A 22,835-nucleotide genomic window follows, 5' to 3' on the forward strand; every position below is an offset into this window, starting at 1 on the left:
AATTTTCAAGCTTTTTTACTCAACAGATAAAATTTTATTGATATTTATAGAAAAAAAAACTAAAAAGATTGAAAACTGACAATGGCCGTAAACAGCTCAAAAAGAGTCAAAATATTTTGTAAATTTTATGGTGTATAGAAAATGCTAATATAAACATTCAGTCAAAATTTCATGTCCCTACGGTCATTTGTTTTAGAGTTCCACCAAAAACCAAAATCGATTTTCTCGAAAACAGATTTTGCGTAAAAATTCCCGGTTTTCCTTAATTTTTTTTTTTGTTTTTCACGTCGCTTGTGAAAACTACTGGGAAATTTTTACTTTTGACCCCCCAAAGTACCAACTAGATTCACTTTTCTATCAGAAAAGTTACTATTGAAGAAAATCCAAGCACTTTTACTGTCCTAAAAGGTGATGACAGACACAAAAATAAAAAAAAAAATTGTCAGTTTTAAATTTTTTTAGTTTTTTTTTCTATAAATATCAATAAAATTTTATTTTTTGGGTTATAAAGCGTGAAAATATAATATAAGGCTCCTGATATATCATTCTAATAGCACTTGAAAAATATTAAAAATACATAGGCACAATTTTTTTTTTATAAGCATTTAAAGTTCAAATGTTGACAACATTTATCAAATTTAAAATTTAATAATTATTTTATAGCTAAAAAATTATAAAATATTCATCTTTAATAGCTAAGGATTGGAAATTTAAAACAAGGCTCTTAGGCTCCACGTAAATAGGTTGTATATAAATTACTTTATTCGCAATAATATTGTCGTGTATGCACTTTTCAGTGACACACCTCTACCGACACTTGAGTAACCAAAAGACCATAAATTAACCGGTTACAGTTTGGCTCTCTAGACGTCGATATCGCTACCTTACTGTTTAGCCTTTCAATCCTCAACGACCATAAATTAACCGGTTTCAGATCAGATTGAAAGGATACTATTAACGTAGGACTACCTTCACCGTTTGCACTTTAAATCGTCAACGACCATAAATTAACCGGTTTCAGATCAGATTTAAAGCGTACGTAGAATCGTGTGGCTACTCAAATAAAACATATAATTTTCGGGTCGGAAACACTTTTATTAAAATATAAAACAAACATAAATAATTCAATAATTATTTAAAATACTTAGTCTATACTACGACTGCCGAATTACTCGTACAATCGTAGTACCCACGTCCTCGCCGTAATACCAGCGACAACGGGACCCCCCGTGCCTCCGCGTACGGCGGTGTTATATAGTAATATAATTATTGCTGCCTCAGCACATCTTGCTTCATTGGCCTGACCTATGTCAACAATTTATAATAAAATGTTCCCACCTATGTTATGTGTACATTATAGTGACGACTGTTTACAATATACGACAGTCCCCGTTGTTTTTTTAAAAAAAATGCCCTCATTTTTAAGACTATATAAGTATAAATTATTTTAAAGATTCTTACATGCTATATATTTTATACAATTCTAAAATTCCCTTTTATCCCCCCCTTTTTTTTTCTTTTTTACAATAGGTGTGATTATAATTAAGCTTAAAGTGAAAAAAAAAAATATAAATGATATGAGGTGACTTAAACCTAAACATTGTGTATTTATATAATATAATCTATACTTAATATTATGTTTTTTTTTTTTATTTTACGTAGTTATATAGAACGGAAAGGAAGTAGGATTATCTAAGGACAATTGATTTTTATTAGTAGTCTGTTTGGAATTGAGTTTGGATAAACGTTACAATTTTTTCAAACCCATCCCTGATTTTTTCGTTTATTATTTGATTCTTTTTTGCTGCTTCTGCTTCTTTTTTTTGTTTTCTGCGATGTTTATTTATGTTAAATGGTTTTTCATTATTTTTTAATTTGTGTAAGTTAAATTCCACCTTTTTAATTGATTTCTTTAGATTTTTTATTGTTTTTATTTGGTCGTCTGCCATCTGAAACGAGTGTCATGGTATTAGTCTTTGATTATATTGAGTATCTATTTTTGTGATGAAATAATTGTAGCACATCCTTGCATATGAATATTTTGACCTTAAGAGTGCATGTTTGTAATTTCTATCTGGTTTGTTGTATAATTGTAAGGAAATGGAAGTAATGATTGGGAAAAGGAAAAATATAAATATATAAAATAATATAAATACAAGTTGGGTATCTGTTGATTGTAGGTGTTGTTGGTTTTTCTTTGTTTTTTTTTTGTGTGTGTTTGTTAGCGATGCGTTTTTCCATCTTTATGTGTTAGTATTACATTTTTTTTTTTTTACATATTGTGTGTTAGTAATCTTATTACTACTTAATAGTTTGAAAGTAGTGTTTTATTTTCGCCTATTAGTTATTTAAAGCCTGGCTGGGATTGGTGGGGGATTAAACAATAATTCTATTTTAATTAAGATTGGGAATATCTTATAACAAATAAACCCGACAATTATTGTAAGTATTGTAAGCCATGAAAAATAAATGATGTCTCCCCAAAAATCGTCTATGAATGACTGTGGTATTTTCTTTAAAATTATGTCATCAAAATATTTTTCAGGGTTTTTAATTTGCTTGGTAATGTGAAAATTTGGTATTTCAGATTTCCAATTTGTATTTAATATCTCAGTTATATTGGTAAAATACATTTCTTCTGTTTTTTCTTCATTGTCGATTTTTAGCGATTTTATGTTAGTCCAAGATATTGGTAAGATCCTTTTCATTTTGAATATGTTAAAATTGTTTGTTTCACAGGGGTACATTTTTGGGATAATAGTTTTTGTGTTATGCTTAAGTTCGTAATTACACGGGAGGTATATTTTTATAAGACCCGGGTGATTATAATTAATTTTTAATTTCTCCGTTCGTATCTTACTGTTTTTATTGTTGTATATTTTTAATAATAACGTGGGTTGCGGGTTTGTTATCGCGAATATATTTATCCCAATTTGCTTAATAATTATTGTATCATCTTTGCGTTGTTTCACACATTGGAAATAGCAATATTCATTAATTACATTTAGTGGTTCATTTTTGAATATAGATTCTACACATCTTGGGGAAAGTGTAATATCAGAAGAAAATCTAGGTATATAACACAAGTCTGTAACCGGTGGGTCGCAGTGTTGTAGCCCTACACCTGTTATCACTCTGTGATCATTGTTATTAGCGATATATGTTTTTTCGGAAAAAATTAAGCAAATAGATTCCTCAAATTTGAAATGAATTGGTATATATTGAAATAGTTTCCATTTTGCCATATTTTCCTGGATTGGAATTTTTATTTTAATTAAAATTTGATTTTTTGAAAATTGGCACTCTGTAATTGGCAAGTTATAGTAAGCGGGTATGTTTTTAATAGGAATTACCAGTTCATAACCGTCTTTTAATAATACTTCAGATAATTTGATTAAGTCATTTTGCAGTATATTTGGTTTTATTATTCTAGTTGGGATTTTATGTAGTTTACAGTGTAAATAATTGCTCGACTCTTTTTCATAATTAGTGAATTTTGACATTATAGTTATTAAGCTAAATATGATTTCCTGAACGCCCTGTATTGAATTTTGTTGGTTATTTTTTTCTTGCATATCTTTATCTTTTTCTTCTTTAACAAATTCCATAAATGAATTTTTTAAGGTTTCTAAATTGTTGTTATTGTTTTTTGTATATTTATTTATTTCTGAGGTTATATTTATCAAGTCCCGGTGATCGGAAACAAAGACATCTTTGAATCTTTTTATTTGTGTATTTAATAGTTCTTCGTTAGTATAAAATTGTTTTAATTGCTTTTCAGTGGCCACGTTACAACAAAAATGGTATAAATTGCCTAATAATTGTATTCCCCTTTTTAATCGTTTATTATCATTATTGAATTCTTTTATTAATCTATCTGACATGTCGAATGAGTTTTCCTCTATATTTTCATTTACATTTTTTAATAAGCTTAGTATTTGTTGAGTTATTTTACAGTAATTTGAATTTTTGTTTAAACAGTATTTTCCTATTTGCCAGACATCGTTATTTGTTTCTTCATCGTTTTTAATTTCTTGGGTGTATATTAAAGGTATGCTTTTGTCGTACATAACTGCTTCCTGTACTTCGTCGAAAAATGCGCCTGATGACACTGTTATATCCATAACCTCCTCTGTCATCACATACGCCAATATTAGTGTTAAGAGAAATAGCTTAAACATGGTCATCTAAAACAGCATAAGGTTGTCGTGTAATCATTGTTAATTATTCTTATTATTATGATATTTTTATTCGATGCGTATATATTTTTTATATTAATTTTTCTTCGGACTATAACTTATTTGAGCAATATCAGCAATATTAGTTTTATTATTATTATTATATTATTTTTTATTTTTATTGCTATCTTTATTTTTTTTTATATTTTAATGTATGTGTGAATATAACTAAAAACACGTAATATATTACGATGTTTAGACAAAATTATGATACTTATAATAATGTTACATTAAAATCGAGATTAAAATATATTAATTAGGTTTTATAGTCATCATAGTATAACTGTATACTTGTATAGTACTTAGGTATTTACTTATCTTATTCTAGTTGACATTTTATGTAATAATAGGTTGCTACCTGCAGGGCCTTCTTTTTTATATTTGTCTATATGATTAATTTGGCCTTTCATGATAAGGTTTTATTCTATTCACATGAAAAGTGTCTATGGTTTTTTTTCCTTTTAAAATTAAATCTACTTTGTAGTTTACGTCAGATATTTTTTCAATAATAGTAAAAGGGCCTCTATATTTATATGCTAGTTTCTTTGTTTTATCCTTTTCGTTAAAATCAAATTTTATCAAGACTTTTTGTCCTGGTTCGAAATTTATATTTTTGTGACTCATGTCATAATGTTTTTTCTGAACAGCTTGTTCTTTTTCGACAATTTTAGGAATAGTATCTCTAATGTTTTGAAGCTGATTTAATGCTTTAGAAAAGTCAAACAATTCGTCGTCTATAGTTAATTTGTTATCTATAGGCTGACTTGCTTCCATACCGTGGAGTAAATAAAATGGGCTTACTTTTAATCTCGAACTTGGGCTTGTATTATAAGCAAAAACGATCATTTTGTAATATAATGACCAGCCTTTTTGATTTTCGTTAACGTAATGTGATAAACTATTACAGATAATTTTGTTCATACGTTCGGTCATACCTTGGGTCTGTGGGTGATACGAGCTAGAGAAAATTTGCGTAATACCTAATCTTTTACACGCATAACCTACCTCCTTATTTTTGAAATGTGTGCCCCTATCGCTACAAAAATATTTAGGTACTCCGTAAGATGTTATTAAGTCCATTAGGAAATTTATTGTTGCTGCTCCGTCTGCATTTGTAACCGCCTTTGCGAAAGCCATTTTTGTGGCATTACAGGTAGCTACAATGAGGTATTTTTTCCTCTAGAAGTGGGTAATGGTCCTAAATAATCAAATGTTAGTCTCTGCAGTGGCTTTCCAGATAGTAAGGGTATTGGTTGTAGCAAACCGTGGCCTTTGCCTGTTGGATTTTTAATCATTTGACAAGAAATGCATGTTTTTATAAAATTTGTTGTATCTTTTATTATGGTGGGCCAATAATATTTTTGTTTTAGTTTTGCTAGTGTTTTAGTGATACCGAAATGTGCTGATAGCACTGATTCGTGATAAGATTTTAATATCGCATTAATTAATGTTTTTGGTACTACCAACAAATGTTTTATCCGTTAGGCGACCAATCTTTAAAAAATAAAATATCATTTTTGATTAAAAACTGTCTCGACTTTCTTTTAAGTTTGGAGTTATTATTTCCGTTTATTGCAGAAATTATATCTATGTAAAATTCGTCTTTTGATTGATTTTCTTTGAGTTTTTCCAAATTTAATGAATCAAAATTTGGGTCCTCTTTATTATTTACTTCTAAAATATCTTTAACTAGCAATGTGTTTACTGGGTAACGAGACAAACAATCAGCCGCTTGATTGCAGAGGCCAGGGCGGTGTTTTATTTCTATATCAAATTCTAAAAGTTTAAAGATAAATTTTGTTATGCGTGATGAAGGATTCTTCATTGTTTGGTAATATTGTAAACTTGAATGGTCGCTAAATACGATTACTTTTCTCCCTAATAGGTATTCCTTAAAATAGTTTACAGAGAACACAACTGCTGACATTTCTAATTCCGTAGTGGTAAAATTTTTTTCGCCGCCTTTTAGTTTCCTGGACGCGTAACCTATAGGGTGTCGTTTCCCGTTGTTGTCGCTTTGTTCTAGTATTCCTGATAGCCCTTCTAACGACGCATCTGTAGTTACGAAAACAGGATATCCGTCCTCAAAATATGCGAATACTGGTGCAGTGATAATAGCGTTTTTTAATGTATTAAAGGCGTTATCTTGAGATTGGTCCCAATGAAATTTATGGGCTGTTTTTGTCAGGTCAGTTAAGGGGCTAGCGATCTTTGCAAAATTGTTGATATATTTTCTATAGTAGCTTGTGAGTCCTACAAATGCTCGTACGTCTTTTACTTTTCTGGGTATGGGGAAATTTGTTATCGCCCTAATATTTTTATCTAGTGGTTTTATTCCTTTATTGGATACTTTATGTCCTAGTAATTCTATTTCGGTGCCTAATATTGTGCATTTGTTCGTTTTTAATTTTAATCCTGCTTCGTCCAGTCTAATAAATATTTCCTCTAGTCTGCTCAGTGCTTCTTCGAAGTTATTACCGAAACAGCATATGTCATCCAGATAAGCTATCATAGTTCTATATAAAAAATCACTGAATAAGTTGTTAATGACTCTTTGAAAAATAGGGCCCGAGTTTTTAAAACCTTGTGGGATTCGTTTGAAATTGTATAGGCCAAAATCCGTGATAAATGCTGTCTTATCTTGGTCCTCTTTTTTAACTGGAATTTGAAAGTAACCCTTGGCAAAGGTCGATAGAAGTATAATATTTTGCACCCTCTAAGCTTCTAAAAAGGTCTTGTGATCTAGGTATAGGGTGCTTGTCACTAATTGTTTCATTATTTAGTTTCCTATAATCTACTAAAAATCTGTATTCGCCTTTCTCCTTTTTGGGAATTAAAAATACTGGTGCTGCGTAATTGCTTCTACTAGGTTCGATAATATTAGCTTCAATCATTTGATTTCTTAGTGTTTTCAATTTTTCCCTTTGATTTGGGGGGGTTCTGTACGGAGGTTGAAATATAGGTTTGTCGGATTTTAATTTTATTTCACATGGTTCTACATTCGCACATCCAATATCTAACGGATCTGAGGTGAATAAATGCTTAAATTTGTTTATTAGTGTTTGTGTTTTTATACGTTGCTCACAGCTAAGCTCGTTGGATATCTTTATTATTGTACCCTGTTTATCCGTTATTCTGACATTTTTGTTACTATTGTCTTTTTATTGTTAATAATTTTACTGTCTGAATTAATATTTTTTATTTCGTATTTATCGTGTTCAATCGTATTTAATTCAATGGCAGTTGCTATGACCATGTTTCTTGGTATATTACTATAGGTATTAGAGAAATTGTATAATACGACTTCGTCATCACTATTTAATAATGTTGTTTCTAGAGTTATTTTTTTATTATTTCGTAATCGCTCAGTTGGTTTTATTATATATTGTATTTGCTTGTCTTGCATCTTTGTGGACACCTTTAATTTTGACCTAGTCTTAGGAGCTATGGTAATATTTTCGTTAGATATAATTGTTTTAAGTGGTTTTTTTTATGTTTGAACAAGGTTCGTGATCAAGATCGTTTTTAGAGTTTATATTATATGTTCTATTATAATTATACCAAACTATATCCATAAGTATAGTGTCGCCGTTTAACTTTAAATATTTTTCTTCGAAATTTATGATTAAATTATTTTTAATGTGGAAATCATTTCCTAAAAGTATCTTACAGCTTAGCCCATTGATTACGAATGCGTCTACCAAATATGTTACGTTATTTATTTTAATTTTAAATCGATTTTTCCTAATTGTTCAAGTTCAGAATTATCTGCCCCTGTTATTTTAATTTTTTCTTTTGATTTTATTTTATTTTTATTGTTTATTAGTGAGTAGTCTATACAAGAAAGATTTGATCCGGTATCTATGATTGCGTTTCTTTCGATATTGTCAAATCTTATTTTATCGATAGAACTCTTTGTCTGCGTTCCATATCTGAATGTGATTATAAATATTACCATTATTATTATTATTATTATGAATTTGTAGTTGCAGTTATATTTTTTATGCTGACTTAACGATTTCTCCGAATTATTGACTAAGGTCAGTTCATCGTCTTGTATACGTCTGTTACGGTATTGTCTAACGTAGTTTCCACATCTTTCGCAAAACATAATATCTCCGCCCTCGCACCAAAACGCTTCATTTTCATTATCCTTAGGTATGTCTAAATCATTCTGTGACGTAGGTAAAATTTCGCAATCTTGACAATATTGGGAGTACCAAACTGTAGTTTTGTCAGTTGGTTTGTTGTTATTCATATTATAATCGGTATTATTATTTAGTATTGGGTTTTGTTGTGAAATTTTTAGACGGTCAACACATTCATCTAGAAAATGATCTATGTGTTTTTCGACTGTGTAAAAATCTGGGAAAACTGTATTAATTGTTAAATTATTGAATCGACGTGGATGGTCGTTCTTTGTTACGATTCCTGGTGTCCAATGGACATTTTTATGAAATATTCCGATATTTTTCCTATTTGGTTTAAAATAGACTATGGCGTTTGTATAATCAAGTGTTTCGTATATAATATATAGGTTCATATTAAATTGGTCACAAATATATGCCAAATCGTCATCTTTGAGGTAATATCCTGATTCGCAGTTTGGTATATTAAGCATATTTAATATCTCTATGGTTTTTTTATAAATGCCGTGTTGTTTTAAACAGATGCGAAGAGCGTGTGCACCACAATCACCATCACTTAAAACGTTCTCAGATTTTATGAATGAACCGGCGATGTGTGTTATTTCTATTTTTAATTTGTCATCAATTTCACTATTAAAATTTTTACCTAACGTAATGTTTGTAATTTCTGAGTCATTATTTTTTAAGTCTATGCTTTGTTTATCTTTTCCTTTTTGTGGTGGTAAGCATATTATAATATTAATTAGAGAATTTTGAAAAATGAACTTTATCATGGTCGAAATAACGTCCCAATTCTTTCTATCTAAACCAGCGCAAATTTTGGGTAGAGCTGATGTTTTTATTTTATTGTTTATGCAAAATTCCTTAGTACTTAATAACGTATTAAAAATGTTGGAATAAGTAGGTTCCTCGTAAAATTTGTTTTTTGTAATTAGATACAAAATCCATTGTTTTTTGTTTTTTAGATATGCTACTTCGGTGGTTTTTTTTTCTTGGTCAATTAACTTGTTTACGTTGTTGAATTTATTTTTGAATTGTAACGCGATTCCTTTTGACATTGTTAGGCATTTACTAACGCAGTGGCCAATTGCAACATTATCCGGTAATAAAAAAATATTTGCTGCAATTTCAGTGTAATCGCATGAGAACTTTATTCTGTCATTATTGCAAAATAAAAATTTTTGAAATTTATTTAATTTATTTGAATAATTAAGCGTAACCATATTTTCTATTATTTCCTCGTTGTTATAATTTATTTCTGTAATAGGTGGTTTTTTTTTATAAGTTGATTCGTACCAATTTTTTACAAAGCTTATATAATTATATTTTTCACATTCCTTGTTTTTATTAAACTCAGTTATGTCAGTTTTGTAGTTAATATTATTTTGTCCCCGAGTTAGGTATTCCGAATTGTTTCTTTCTAACTCGGTACTTAATCGTTTTTTGGAATTGTACATTGATCTGCATAGTGTCCCCTTTTATTACACTTGTAACAAGTGACTCTATCAAATTCTTTCTCGTAACGGTATCCATTATAACGTTCTGGCGTTCTTTCTCGACTATTTTCTCTGTTATATCGTTTTTTGGACTCATTTTTTCTACCCTCGTCATCGTAGTCACCCCTCCTTGATCTATCGCTGGCTCCTTTCTGTTCGTACCTCGTATGATCACTATTATAATATCTAGATCTGCTGTTATCTCTACTTCTATTAGAATTTCTGTCATATTTTATTTCCCTTTCATTGTAATTCCTATCCCTGGAGTAAGATCTGTCTCTGTTCTGAACTCTACTGAATCTGTCATTTTGTCTATTATGATTTCGGTCGTAACTATTATCTCTAGAGTAATTATGTTTATTAGGTTTTTCGTAGTTTCGGTCAGTGCTTCGTTCTCTGTTTTCATAATTCGATTTATTCGGATACGGGCTATTGTTCCTATAACGGTTTGATTCCTTTTCTTAATTTCGGCTTCTCTCCTCTCTATTTTGTGAGTTATCTCTAAAGCCTCTATAAGTATTTCTGTCATTACTATTTTCTCTGTTATATGAATTATCTTTAAAATTTACTTTTTTTATGGAATTGCTCAATTGATCGATTTTTGCACTTAGTTCTTCGACTCGGTCCCTCGAATATTTGCCTACTTGCATTATTTGTTTATTTAAAATATCTGTGTATTCATTAAAACCTGGTTGGCCTCTAGAATTTATTCTGAATTGCATGAGTTCGTTTTTTTTTAAATTTGTTTTAATTTTAAATAAACTACTATTATCGTGAAGAGAAATAGCGTTTAAAATTGGTTCTTTTAGTCCTTTTAAAATATAAGTGCAATGTGCATATGTCTTCTTCTTTCATGTTTCTTTCCACTTGCCTACATAAGTTTTCGATATCAGTTACAAAGCTCATAATTGATTCAGTATCTTCCTGTTTTCTATTTTCTAGTTTGGTTTTTAATAAGATAGAATAACCAATCGGTTGGAATTCATTTAAAAATTCATTTTTTAATTCTACCCAATTCCAATGTGTTTTAATATTTTCCAAATTTTCTAAAAATGTACCTGCAGTGTCTTTTAAAAATATGGATAAAAATTTTACTTTGTCATTGTCATCCCAATTGTTTATTAATCCCGCCTTTTCATACTGTTTAAAAAAATGTTTTATGTCTTCTTGACCGGAAAAATATTCGGGTTTGATTATCATTTTTTCCATTTTAGTTTTTGAGCTTATATTTGCTATAGGTGATTTCTCAGGAGTGCTTTGTGGTATAAATCTCGAGTTACTAAAAAAGGTAGTATTTAAGTTTGACTCTATTTTATTTGGACTATAGATTTCTTCGTATATGGGTTCTTTTTGGGTTGTCTCGTTAGGGTCTAGGTTTATTAGATTACTATAATTTTTGTCAGAGGTTTGCTCTAAAATATTTTGATATAATGTATTACTAGTGTCTAAAATTTTGTCTGCCTGGGTTATTAATTTATTTGCGTTATTTCCTAAATCGTTAGTTATATTTTTAAGGTCGTTAGTAATTGATCTATTTTTTGTGCTATTATTTGTTTCTGGGCTTGAATCGCTTAAGTTACTTTGTATAAGTAAATCGTTAATGTCGATTTTATCTTTTATTGAATTTTTTTGAATTTCGTGTTTTTGTGGTTCGCTTAAGGTTTCTTCAATGTCATCTAATGCTATGATCCCTTTGTAATATTTTGATAACCTAGCTCTTAGATTATCTACGGTTCCTACGCTTTTTAATTGTTTAGATTTGCATAGATCAATAAGTTCTGATTTTTTATGTGAATAAATATCTGTTAATTTAGTAATTTTTGAACCTAAGGCAATAAGATCATTGTCGTTCATATCACATTAAGATTTAATTGAATTTATGAGTTTAAAGAAATTTATTTTTAATGAAAAAGGTTGATTTGTATTGATATATTTATACTTAGCACTAACTACTTAATTTGTGAATAATTTAAGAATTAAAGTTAAAATATATTTTTTTTTGAAATAAACTAAATACGATTTTGAAAGACAAAAGAAAATTAAACTAGTAAAAACTATTTAAATTATTAAAAAAACTAAACTATAATCCTAATAATAATGAGAAGTATATCACTTAATTTAAAATATTTTTGAGGTTATTTAATATCGAATAAAAATTTTGAAAAAGAAAGAGAGAAGAGAAAAAAAAATTTGACTAAAAAATCCTATTTAGATAGTTTCTTTAAAGAACCTAATCTCCTTGTTTAAAATTAAAAAAAATTTTTTTTTTTGGTTATTAAAATTGAATAAAATTTTGAAAAACTTTGAACTAAAATTCTATTTGAATTATTTAAAAAAACTAATCTATAATCCTATTAATATGTAAGTATATTACCAAACGTTGCTCACCTTGGCGTATATGCGTGGACGCACGGTTAGCAAAATTGTACTCACGCAGCACAAGAATGCTGTATGTCGGTTGGACAAAAAAAAATCGAGCGCGTATGTGTTTTACTCACACGCAAAAACTAAACTCGCTTCGGGTTTTACCGAAACGTTCACAATTGTTGTACTTCACTTGTACAAAAACTTCAAAAAAATTAAAACGTGCCAAGGTTGAGGTACCAGGGCACACGCACAAAAAATCAAAAAAAAATGTCTCCGGCCGTGGATAAGAACCGCGTTGGGCGCCACTGTCGTGTATGCACTTTTCAGTGACACACCTCTACCGACACTTGAGTAACCAAAAGACCATAAATTAACCGGTTACAGTTTGGCTCTCTAGACGTCGATATCGCTACCTTACTGTTTAGCCTTTCAATCCTCAACGACCATAAATTAACCGGTTTCAGATCAGATTTAAAGCGTACGTAGAATCGTGTGGCTACTCAAATAAAATATATAATTTTCGGGTCGGAAACACTTTTATTAAAATATAAAACAAACATAAATAATTCAATAATTATTTAAAATACTTAGTCTATACTACGACTGCCGAATTACTCGTACAATCGTAGTACCCACGTCCTCGCCGTAATACCAGCGACAACAGGACCCCCCGTGCCTCCGCGTACGGCGGTGTTATATAGTAATATAATTATTGCTGCCTCAGCACATCTTGCTTCATTGGCCTGACCTATGTCAACAATTTATAATAAAATGTTCCCACCTATGTTATGTGTACATTATAGTGACGACTGTTTACAATATACGACAATATCATCAAATATATTTAGGAATGTCATAGGCTGACTGACCGTTTTCACTCAGAATCATTTTTCTGATACAATGATATTATATCATTGAATTCAAATTTAACACCATCCATTACAGTGACCCACTTGTAACCTACTGTACAGCAGAGCGACATCCACTTACCCACCTTTTTTAATAATATACTTTAAAGGTTTTATATACCCACTAATAATATTGACTGTTTTGACATTTTAAATAAATATGATAAGCTCATTATATGAGTCAACGGTAGCTAAAAATCTTAACGTAACTGAGAGCATTCCTTGCATTGGTATAGCTTGCCTCATTAAAGTATCAGGTTTTTTATGATTGGCTCTATTTTGCACAGTACCTATGTATTCGAAATCTGAAATTGCCAAATTCTTAAATATGTATGAAATGAGCCTCGTAATTCAAAATTTAATTCACCATCTTTTCTTAATTCATTTAATAATCTTGATCCATTTGCAACTTTTCTGCTCTGCAAACTTGGGCGAACCCGCCATTTTTTTCCGCGCTTTTGTATGATTTTTGTACGCATACAACAACGCAAGCGTACAAACTACATCCTCCTCCGATGACATTTTGGCACTAACTGATTTAGTCCAAATTATTGTCTACTGGAAGACAATCGGGAAATAAATGCCGCACTGTGTGGACGCGTATTTGCCGCGCGGAAAAAGCTACTCCATCCGGACGCGCCTTTATGATTGTTATTATGATTACATATTTATAAATAAAGTGATATTCATAATATTCGTGTAAATCGTGATATATGGTATGCGAGGTCGCACCGCTGCCCGGGCGCTAACTGGGTCCATTTTCTCTACCGGGAAACTTAAATATTATAATTAGTGCCCACAGCCCACTTACAACTTACTTACTAATAGAAATAGGTCCCATGTATACATTATAACATCGACCAAGTTATTCAAAGCTAAAAAACCAGCTAAAAAAAAATTTCCTAAAAATTGAAAAATTAAAATATCAGTGTACGGTTTGCACTTAATCATGAAACAATGCTTATAGAAGACGCTGACAAAAAACCAAATGTTTAATCGTAACGCTGACCAAATTATAATCCATTAAATAACAAGATACATGACGCCAATTGGCGTCATTCAGCATATGCGAATTATGTATAATGACGCCTTTTGGCGTCATCCGCAGGGAACGTGTTAATTACATTCTAATTTAAGTTCGATAAAAAAAAAATTATGTATATAATAGAATAGAATATATTAATTTTGTAAAACAACATTTTGGCTTACTTTTAAAGATATGATGTTTCGATCTGATTGAAAGAAATGTTTCAAATGAAAGAAAATGTATCATTATTAAAATATTAATTTTATATTTAATATAAATATTAAATACAACGGCACAACGCCAAATATATTGTGCATGTATGTATATTGTTTAGCCGACGACGAATCTTATATTATTATTAATGAATTTATGATCGATGTTAAATAAATAGATAACAGACTAAATTATTATATATTATACATTTATACATAAAAACAAAATTCATAATAGGGCTACCCTATGATGTTTAGGCTACGAAACACGACCAAGATAACGAAGGTAATAACTAATATTAATAATTATTGAACAATTTAAAATAGTAGTTGTACTGCCTCATTGTGCCAATAGTTGGACATTTTACATTGACTTTTCTGTGTACTATTTTCAAAGTCCTGTCTTAATATTATTATTTTATTGTTTAATATAACAGCAATTATTATGTTCAACCATATCTATAATAGTGTTCACATTATAAACTATTTTCAATTTGTTCTAGCTATTATTTTATTAGTTATTGTAATTGTATAAATCAGAAAAAAAGTTAGAAACGTAACCTAACCTGTTATTTGGGCTGTAAGGCAATCAAATAAAACTGTCAATTGTAAGAAACAAGTAATATAACCTGACGACGAAATTAAAATAAATTAAAATATAATATACTCATAATATTATTAATATAACAATTTATAAATTACTTTATTATAAAAAGAAACAGTTGGTGACCGGTGTATTCGCATGCCACTTTGTTTAATTCTTATCATAATTCATAAAAATGTTAAAGAAAAAATATTAATTGTTATATTACTTAATATAAAATTATTTTAGTTGTAATCATTACAATGTATAATAATATAGTGTAGTGGTGTAGGAATTCGGTACACTCGTTATCGATCACGGTCGTATCAATTTTAATGAGCGCGATTCGGTCACGGCCCACAGCGTTCTGGGAAATTGGCATCCCGCATGCAACAGTATTTATAAATAATAAAATAATAAAATAAAATTATTGTAAATAATATTGTCCTCGTCGTTATCATCGTAACGTATATCTCATAACAAATTAATTATAAGCTTTCCGAATAATAATGTAGAAACTATATTATATTATATTGGTACTCCAGAAAAAAAGAACCAATTCAAATGCTATGCAATAAGTAGTAATAACCTAATATGATATTTTATAATTTATAATGATTCGGTCGATGTACAACGTATATATCATATATGTGATTGTAGAAATAGTAGTCTAGATATCGGTAGGAGATATTAAAATATAATCAGTAGGTACCTATCAGCTATCGTGGGAATGTGAGATCTATATCCGTTTGGAAATATGCCGAATAAAATGGGGAAATATATAGAATATAAATAACTAAATTCTTAAATCCCGACATGAAATTATTGCACAAGTCACTGAGTGGGTACAAAGGTACGGACTACGGACAGTACGGAGTACGGACTAGTGACTTCGGTCTACGGAATCAGTCATCATCATTCATCACTCATCACTTGCAGTTCGCTTCGACGCTTGTTTTCGGGTTTTCTGCGTGCTCGCCAACGCTCAATACAAAATTATTGCATTTCAGTATAAATGCACTTGTGTCACTTGTTGCAGTCCGGCCGTCCGGGTATTTAAGCCGAAATAATGTCGTGTCATGTGTATCGATATTAAAATTTAAAAAATTCAAAACGTGTTTATAAACGCACCTACCGTAATATAATTCGCGCGCGATGTGGAAATGTGTATTCAATATTTGAGTAAGATCGACTATAATAATAAATAATAATATAATAATTATAAATTATAATGATATGTCTATTATGTATTTATAGGTACCTACTACCTATATCAACAACATTTGTGGAAAAGAAAGAAGCGGTGGAAATGGAGCTTACAGAAACGACGAGAAAAGAAAATATAAAGGAAGTTTTGGTCGGCTAAAAAATATTGCAGGTAAGATTAATATTTACTTGAACTGCTACAACTAATATTCGAATTATTCGATTATACGTAGCTACGATTTTAGATTCTGAGCGGAGCGAGGAATGTAATGGTTTTACAATGATGTTTATTTCTTTTTTATTCTGTAAGCACTTTTTCTCCCTCTAAACTTGCTCAAAAGTATCAAGTATAGCATTTTTTCTGAAAGGTAATGTTCTTGAGCTAGTACTTTAGACAGGTCATTTTTCGATTTTCGAAACGCTACTCGAAATAAAAGCGGTTAAAGGAGAAAAAACGTACGATTTCACGATTTTATAATATTAAATAATTACGGACGACGTTTTCTACCAGAAATATTGCTTCAAATGAAAAATGACAAGAGATATTCTTTGTTATATTTTGGATTTTGTACCTTACGGTTTAAAGTTTGGAAAATTTTAGCCATTTTTGAGCTGTTTATAGACATTTTAATTTTGGGAGTTTTTTTGTTGTAATTTGGTTAAAAACATTCGTAAAAACTTGAAATGTAGGTTGTTTACTTATATTATACCTAGACATGGTAAAATTTTTAAAACATTTGAGCGACTTTTGAGATTTTTCTTTTATTTTATATTTTTTTTCATTTTTATGGTATTTCCTAATTATAAATTATAATTATATAAATTACCTATTTATATAAATCGTTCTTAAGCTGTTCTTAAAACGCTTTGTTTATCACCATAGAGAAACGAATAAAATTAAATAAAAAAGATTCCTTCGTCCGCTCAGAATTGTTTTTTATCGAATGCAATCATTGCATTCAAATCGAATACAGTAAAATTACACTATCCTGTCCGAGGCCCGAAGGGACAAACATCCACCACCGAAATGCGCTGGCCTACTTTTGTTAGATCGTACGCCCAACAAAATATCTGCGGAATCGTTATACGTTGTAGCTTGTAGCCTGTAGGTACCGATATTATGAATCATGATCAACAGATTTATTTTATTTTTGGGTACGAAGCCTAGAAGCTTATATTTTAGTAATAATAGTATTGATTATTAAGTAATATACTTTGAAATTTGAATAATATTAAAATTATGATAATGTGTTAATATACACACCGACATATAATATAACAAAATTAAAAAAATCGCAAATATATTACAAGCTATTGTAATGAATCTCACCTCAGAGGCTTTTATTGAAATTTTAATTAAAATGCAAGTTATGAGTAGGTATTTTAAAACTGTAATTATTTTGTAACTACATTTAAAATTTTTATTATAAAATTATCATAATTATTGTCTTCACTGTTCAAAATTTAAATATCTTAATGATATCTCCGAGATGCCCTAGAATTTAGATAATAATCTTACTTTTAAAATGTAAATTGTATAATTCGTCGATTGATCAATTAAATCTAATTTGAAAAATAATAGATTAAAATGGGTATTGAAATTTGAAAATTTGTACTAAAAAATTGTTCGAATATGAAAACAATAAAACATACCAATTGCACATATTATAATACTATTCAAACATTTCAAACACTATATTTTATGCCTATTTGATTTAAATATTCAAAACGGTTTAAGGATTTGTTACATTCGTCTAAACAATTTAGTTTAATTATGGCGTCTATTTGCTGAACATAAATAACATTTTTCTTTATTGAATATCATTTTAAGTTTGATTTGATTGAATTTGTAATTTTTCTTCGATAACTAGGTAACCCACATAGATGTTAGGACGTGGTGAGTAAAATTGGCTATTGTAATGACGATGAAAACCTTATTTTCCAGAATATAAAAAATGTGATTTATAATAGTCGTACGAAGACGAATCGCATTTTTTCAGGTCAACAATTTGTATTAACGGGTTTTAATGTTTTTTGTTGTACGCAAACAAGTTTTCTGGTATAAAATGTGTAATGTGTGTTAACTAATATCACCACTCATTAGTCGCAACTGCAGCTATTGGTTTTCATATTAATCATAATATTGGAAGGTATTTGGTAAATCAATACTACTTAAGGGTCTTCGACAGTAAAACTAAAACGTAACAACGCTCACTAGATGTCGTAAAACCTCTCACGCAATGCTTTATACCACGCCCACTTCGGTCGCTTACCGACGCGTGAGCGAGTGATTGAAACCGTCTCCGGGAGCGGCGCATCATTCTCTCAATACTACTCGTATTGACTACACAATTCAAGCGCGACGCAACGTTCGATTTATTTAATAATTTACGGTACGCTTCGCATACGCTTTGGTAATTTTATTTTTACAGACGCATAACCTATTATACTTTTATTGACCTATTATTATATACGCTTGTATTCCAATATTATTACTATGCAAATCAATAGGTATTTTGGGGATATAATAATTTAAATGTTCCACCTCTCACGGTCAGTCGTCAGTGAATAGCATTTAGTAGAAACCTAGTACAACCGGCAATACGAATGTCCCTTAGTCATTAATTATATTAATTTATGTTTGTAATGTATATGTGTATATATAAGTAAGACAATAAATCATAAACGAATATATAAATAATATTTTTATTTTATTTTAACGTATAGACGATTTCATAATATGTTAAGGTACATTGTAAAAAAAAACTTAATATTTGTATATACTTAAACTATATACTTTAACAAAACTCAATATTACTTAAAACAAAATATTAAAGAAGCTTTAAACGTTTATTTTTTTTTTCTTCTTGTGCTCTAATTATGTACTCTGGATTCCGTATTGGCATACTACGTGAGTGCCTCGGGTCGACCAATTCCGGCAAAAAGCAATTGAAAAAAAAATTTTGAAGTTTCGGCAACATGATAGTAGTCCAAAAATGAATGTCCCTTTTAATTATTTCATACTTCATTCCTTTTTTTGTCCACACGGCGAGAATACAATAATCCCTTTGACAAACATTTAACTGTCCCTGTACTTGGTAATACCACTTATGATTTTTTTTAATTTCATAAGTGGTCCCATTATTAGTTTTTTTCCAACAGCTAATTTTTTTTTTTTCAATTCCTTCTTCGGGAGTCAGATCTGCAGCTGATTGAGGACATTTTATTTCGACCAAGCCATCTTCATCAATTAATCCATCTGGAGTTGCTCCAATGAAATAATTAAACTCATCAATGAACAATCCACACTCTCTTATTTTTATACTTAGTAAATTTTCTAAACAAATTTTAGCTTCATTTTCATGATTTCTTCCATACTCCATTGCTATTGTATCAACATCACTAGTATAAATTAAATTTTTTATTAGATTTTCACAACCCGTGTCTGGACGACGGTTAATTATGCTTCCAAAGTTTGAAGCAGTAAGTAATTTACGCCTAATGTCCAACCAATTCTGACAAGAACTTTGGTTAACAGTTTGTCTTTCTATTACCTCTCTTTGTGCAGCAATTTTTTTCATGGACTCAATGACTTCCAATTTTTCTATATTATATTCATTTTCATTCATATCTGGTTTCATTGAATTTTCTCCATATGAAGCATTTGAGTCATTCACACCAAATAATTTTTTTTTAAACCTTTTATTTTTCGTCAAGCGATTATTTTGACGAAATTGATTATCTCGTCGTGTTATTTCCATTTTCACTGATGGCAATTTTTTAAAGGGACTATTTTTTAAAATTGTCTTGTGCAAAGAATAAAAAGGTCTTTTAGAATTTTTAGTAACTGTAGCAATCGCACAACGTCCAGCGTATGACCCTTTTAGAGCAAAATTCACTCTTTTCCCTCCTATAAGTTTTGCAATAATGGCATTAAAAGATTCAACTATATTGCTGTCAACATTCAGTATCAAGCTTGAAGTATGTCTAGCAAGATACCTAATAGGTTGCATTACGCTATCTATAAACACTCTATCTGTACTAAAAATTTTTTCCATGTAATTAATATCGTTTGAATTATTATCGTCGGTTATGTCACAAAAATATTTTGAGCAACTACTATGATCACCGAAAACATGATTGACAACATTTAAAATATCATTTCTGAGTCCTATAACTGAATTTTCTTTTTTTCTATATTCAATAGCTTTCACTATACCTTTTCGCATTCGTAGAATATTACGTGATAACAATTTTCTATGAGCTAATTGACCTGCTTGTTTTTTCGTAGTTATATCTCTAAGTTTGTTACAAAAATTACGAAGAAGGTGGTTACGGCATTCAACTTTTTGTACAGTTAAATTTTTATAAGGCCTTGCTTCTAAAATTTTTTTGTATACGCTTGAGTCTCCATCGGCTATCAATTTTTGATACCTTATACCATACATAGGTTCACTTTGTTTAAAACCTTCAACTATTACAGCTGCTTCCATACCCGACGATCCATTTTTATCCGACCAATTTTTAGTGCAACAATGTTCTTTAACTTCTTTTGAACCAAGACCAGAACGAATACAGATTGAACAGTATTTATTTTTTACTCCCAAAAATAAAACTTTTTTCGTTCTATACCCAATTATTGCAGCCTAAATATACAAAAATAAAAACAATTTTAAATATTTAATAAGAACATAATATAATCTATTATTTAATTATAATATGTACAATATTGTAAACAGTATCTAGAAAAATTACAAGGTTTCTCATGAGTAGTTCATATTATAACCAAAAACTCTAAAAAAATGTATCAACACAAGTTCTTATAGGTATAGATATTTTAAGTTCAAATTTCGACAAAATTAGTTATTTAAATGAAGAATAACGATTTTATTTATTTTGCTGTAACTAAAAAATATTATTTATGGGTATATTTGAAACATTAAAAACATATTATATTATTACATTTTATATATAAAATGGGTATATACCTACACACAATTTTCAAATGCAATGTTTTTGGCAAAAATTAATTCAACCTACTGTAATATACTTAGGTATACTAAAAATAGTAAAATATATTACTTTTGTATAGCATATCATAAATTTATTAAATTAAAATAAGAATATAATATCAACTTACAGCGCCTGATAATGAATTGTAAGTTGACCTGTAAGACCGTTTGCACCAGGATCCATCTGCAACTACTGAAATAAGGGGAGTTCCGTCAGTATCTATGTCTCCGGCACTTACGGCTAGTTGAGCTTCTTCTTTTGCAGCTGCCTCCATTTCTTTAAGAGCACATTCATTAAATGATTTGCAAACTATATCATGTGACTTATTGTACACAAACTGACTTAAGGGAGGTATTTCCAAAGAAGCGGTCATAGTTTGAAGCTGACTAAATCCTCCACCCACATTCATTATACCAGCTACTGCAGCAATATTTATATCCGTCATATTCGCTTCTGAACTTTCCGAGTCAATTGTATATGTTTTCAGACAAAAATTGCATTTAAATGCAAAAGATGATTTTAAACCAATTTTTTTTTCATTGACACAAACCATGTCCTTAAATGAGCAACCGTATGGGTCGTGATTATCTTTTTCTTTAATTTGTTGACATATATAAGCTAAATCTAAAATTCGTCGTCCAACTATAGTGTGTTCATGATTCTTGATAGGTGAAATACTTGTTTCTAGCTTGTGCGTATCAACATCAGAATTTACGTCATATTCCATAGACGTAGCTAATGGTTGGGCTAGGTTAACATCATCTTGAGATAATGAAAAAGAGACTTTTGCAGCTTGGGAAATAGCAGGTGTACAATTTTCAGTTAGAGCAGGATTTGGAACTACATCAACAGGTACAGGTGAGACTGAAATTTGTGTATTTGAAGAAGTTTGATCACTGTGCTCTCTGGATAAATTAAAAGTATATACGTATATATAAAACTAAACCACAATTAATTATATATCTTGTTAATCATTAAAATGTTCGTAATATTTACACCATACTAAAAATGTAGAAGTTAATTTAAAAAAAAAACCGGGAACTCGCTCTGCTGTATAGTAGGGTTGTAGTGGACTTCGGTCATAGATTAAGTCACTATAATAATATGGTTAAGTCTATGATACATTTTATTTAAATTGTAATATATTTTATTTTGATACAAGTAATTTATTTTTCAATTAGGGTGGGTTGGCGGTTGCATACAGCAGGTTTAACCAAATTTTTTCAAAAACCTATAGCCTATATAATGAGTAAATAAAAGGCCAAATCAAACATTTGGCGAAGGTTTCCTTTTTATATGACTACTAATTAAAAATAAATTAAAAAATAGACCTATTTATAAAACTACTATTTTTAATAATAACAAAAATATAAAACCGTTTGATAGTGAATCGTTAATAATTCATGTGTAAAAAAAAGGGCAAAAAAATCCAAATTTTGAAATGGTTATTATTTGTTATACCTATAGTATAATAATATTCAATATGACGTCTATTTTAGATTCTGAGTGGAGCGATGAATGTATTGATTTTAACAATTATGTATGTTTTATTTTTTTTTATTTGTGTCTGTGTACACGATAAGTAGTCGAAATAATGCTTCGATTTTCTACTTCAGTATCTTGTTCGATGGGAAAGT

The 22,835-nt window shown here is 29.7% G+C and overlaps 2 protein-coding genes and 1 long non-coding RNA gene across 4 annotated transcripts in view; 1 reads left to right on the forward strand and 2 right to left on the reverse strand.

The window, feature by feature from the left end:
- Positions 1 to 9,818: 9,818 nt before the first annotated feature.
- On the reverse strand, positions 9,819 to 11,091 carry LOC132938259 (pre-mRNA-splicing factor CWC22 homolog). The gene is made up of 2 exons (XM_061004995.1): positions 10,754 to 11,091; positions 9,819 to 10,224 (listed from the first exon to the last, which is right to left on the reverse strand). Exons 1-2 carry the CDS (start codon positions 11,089 to 11,091, stop codon positions 9,819 to 9,821), a joined length of 744 nt encoding a protein of 247 aa, XP_060860978.1.
- Positions 11,092 to 15,826: 4,735 nt separating this feature from the next.
- The window catches only part of LOC132934973 (uncharacterized), a 130,244-nt gene continuing 123,235 nt past the window's right edge, over positions 15,827 to 22,835 (forward strand). For both annotated transcript variants that reach the window (XR_009663127.1, XR_009663126.1), the window contains exons 1-2: positions 15,827 to 16,161; positions 16,237 to 16,357. This is a non-coding gene — a long non-coding RNA (uncharacterized LOC132934973). The remainder of the gene's footprint in view (positions 16,162 to 16,236; positions 16,358 to 22,835) is intronic.
- LOC132937247 (uncharacterized) lies at positions 18,354 to 22,327 on the reverse strand. The gene is made up of 2 exons (XM_061004081.1): positions 21,326 to 22,327; positions 18,354 to 20,831 (listed from the first exon to the last, which is right to left on the reverse strand). The coding sequence occupies exons 1-2, from the start codon at positions 21,923 to 21,925 to the stop codon at positions 19,017 to 19,019; spliced, it is 2,415 nt and encodes an 804-aa protein (XP_060860064.1). The 5' UTR covers positions 21,926 to 22,327; the 3' UTR covers positions 18,354 to 19,016.

The sequence above is a fragment of the Metopolophium dirhodum genome, chromosome 1, assembly GCF_019925205.1.
Source record: "Metopolophium dirhodum isolate CAU chromosome 1, ASM1992520v1, whole genome shotgun sequence".
NCBI classification, from domain to species: domain Eukaryota; kingdom Metazoa; phylum Arthropoda; class Insecta; order Hemiptera; family Aphididae; genus Metopolophium; species Metopolophium dirhodum.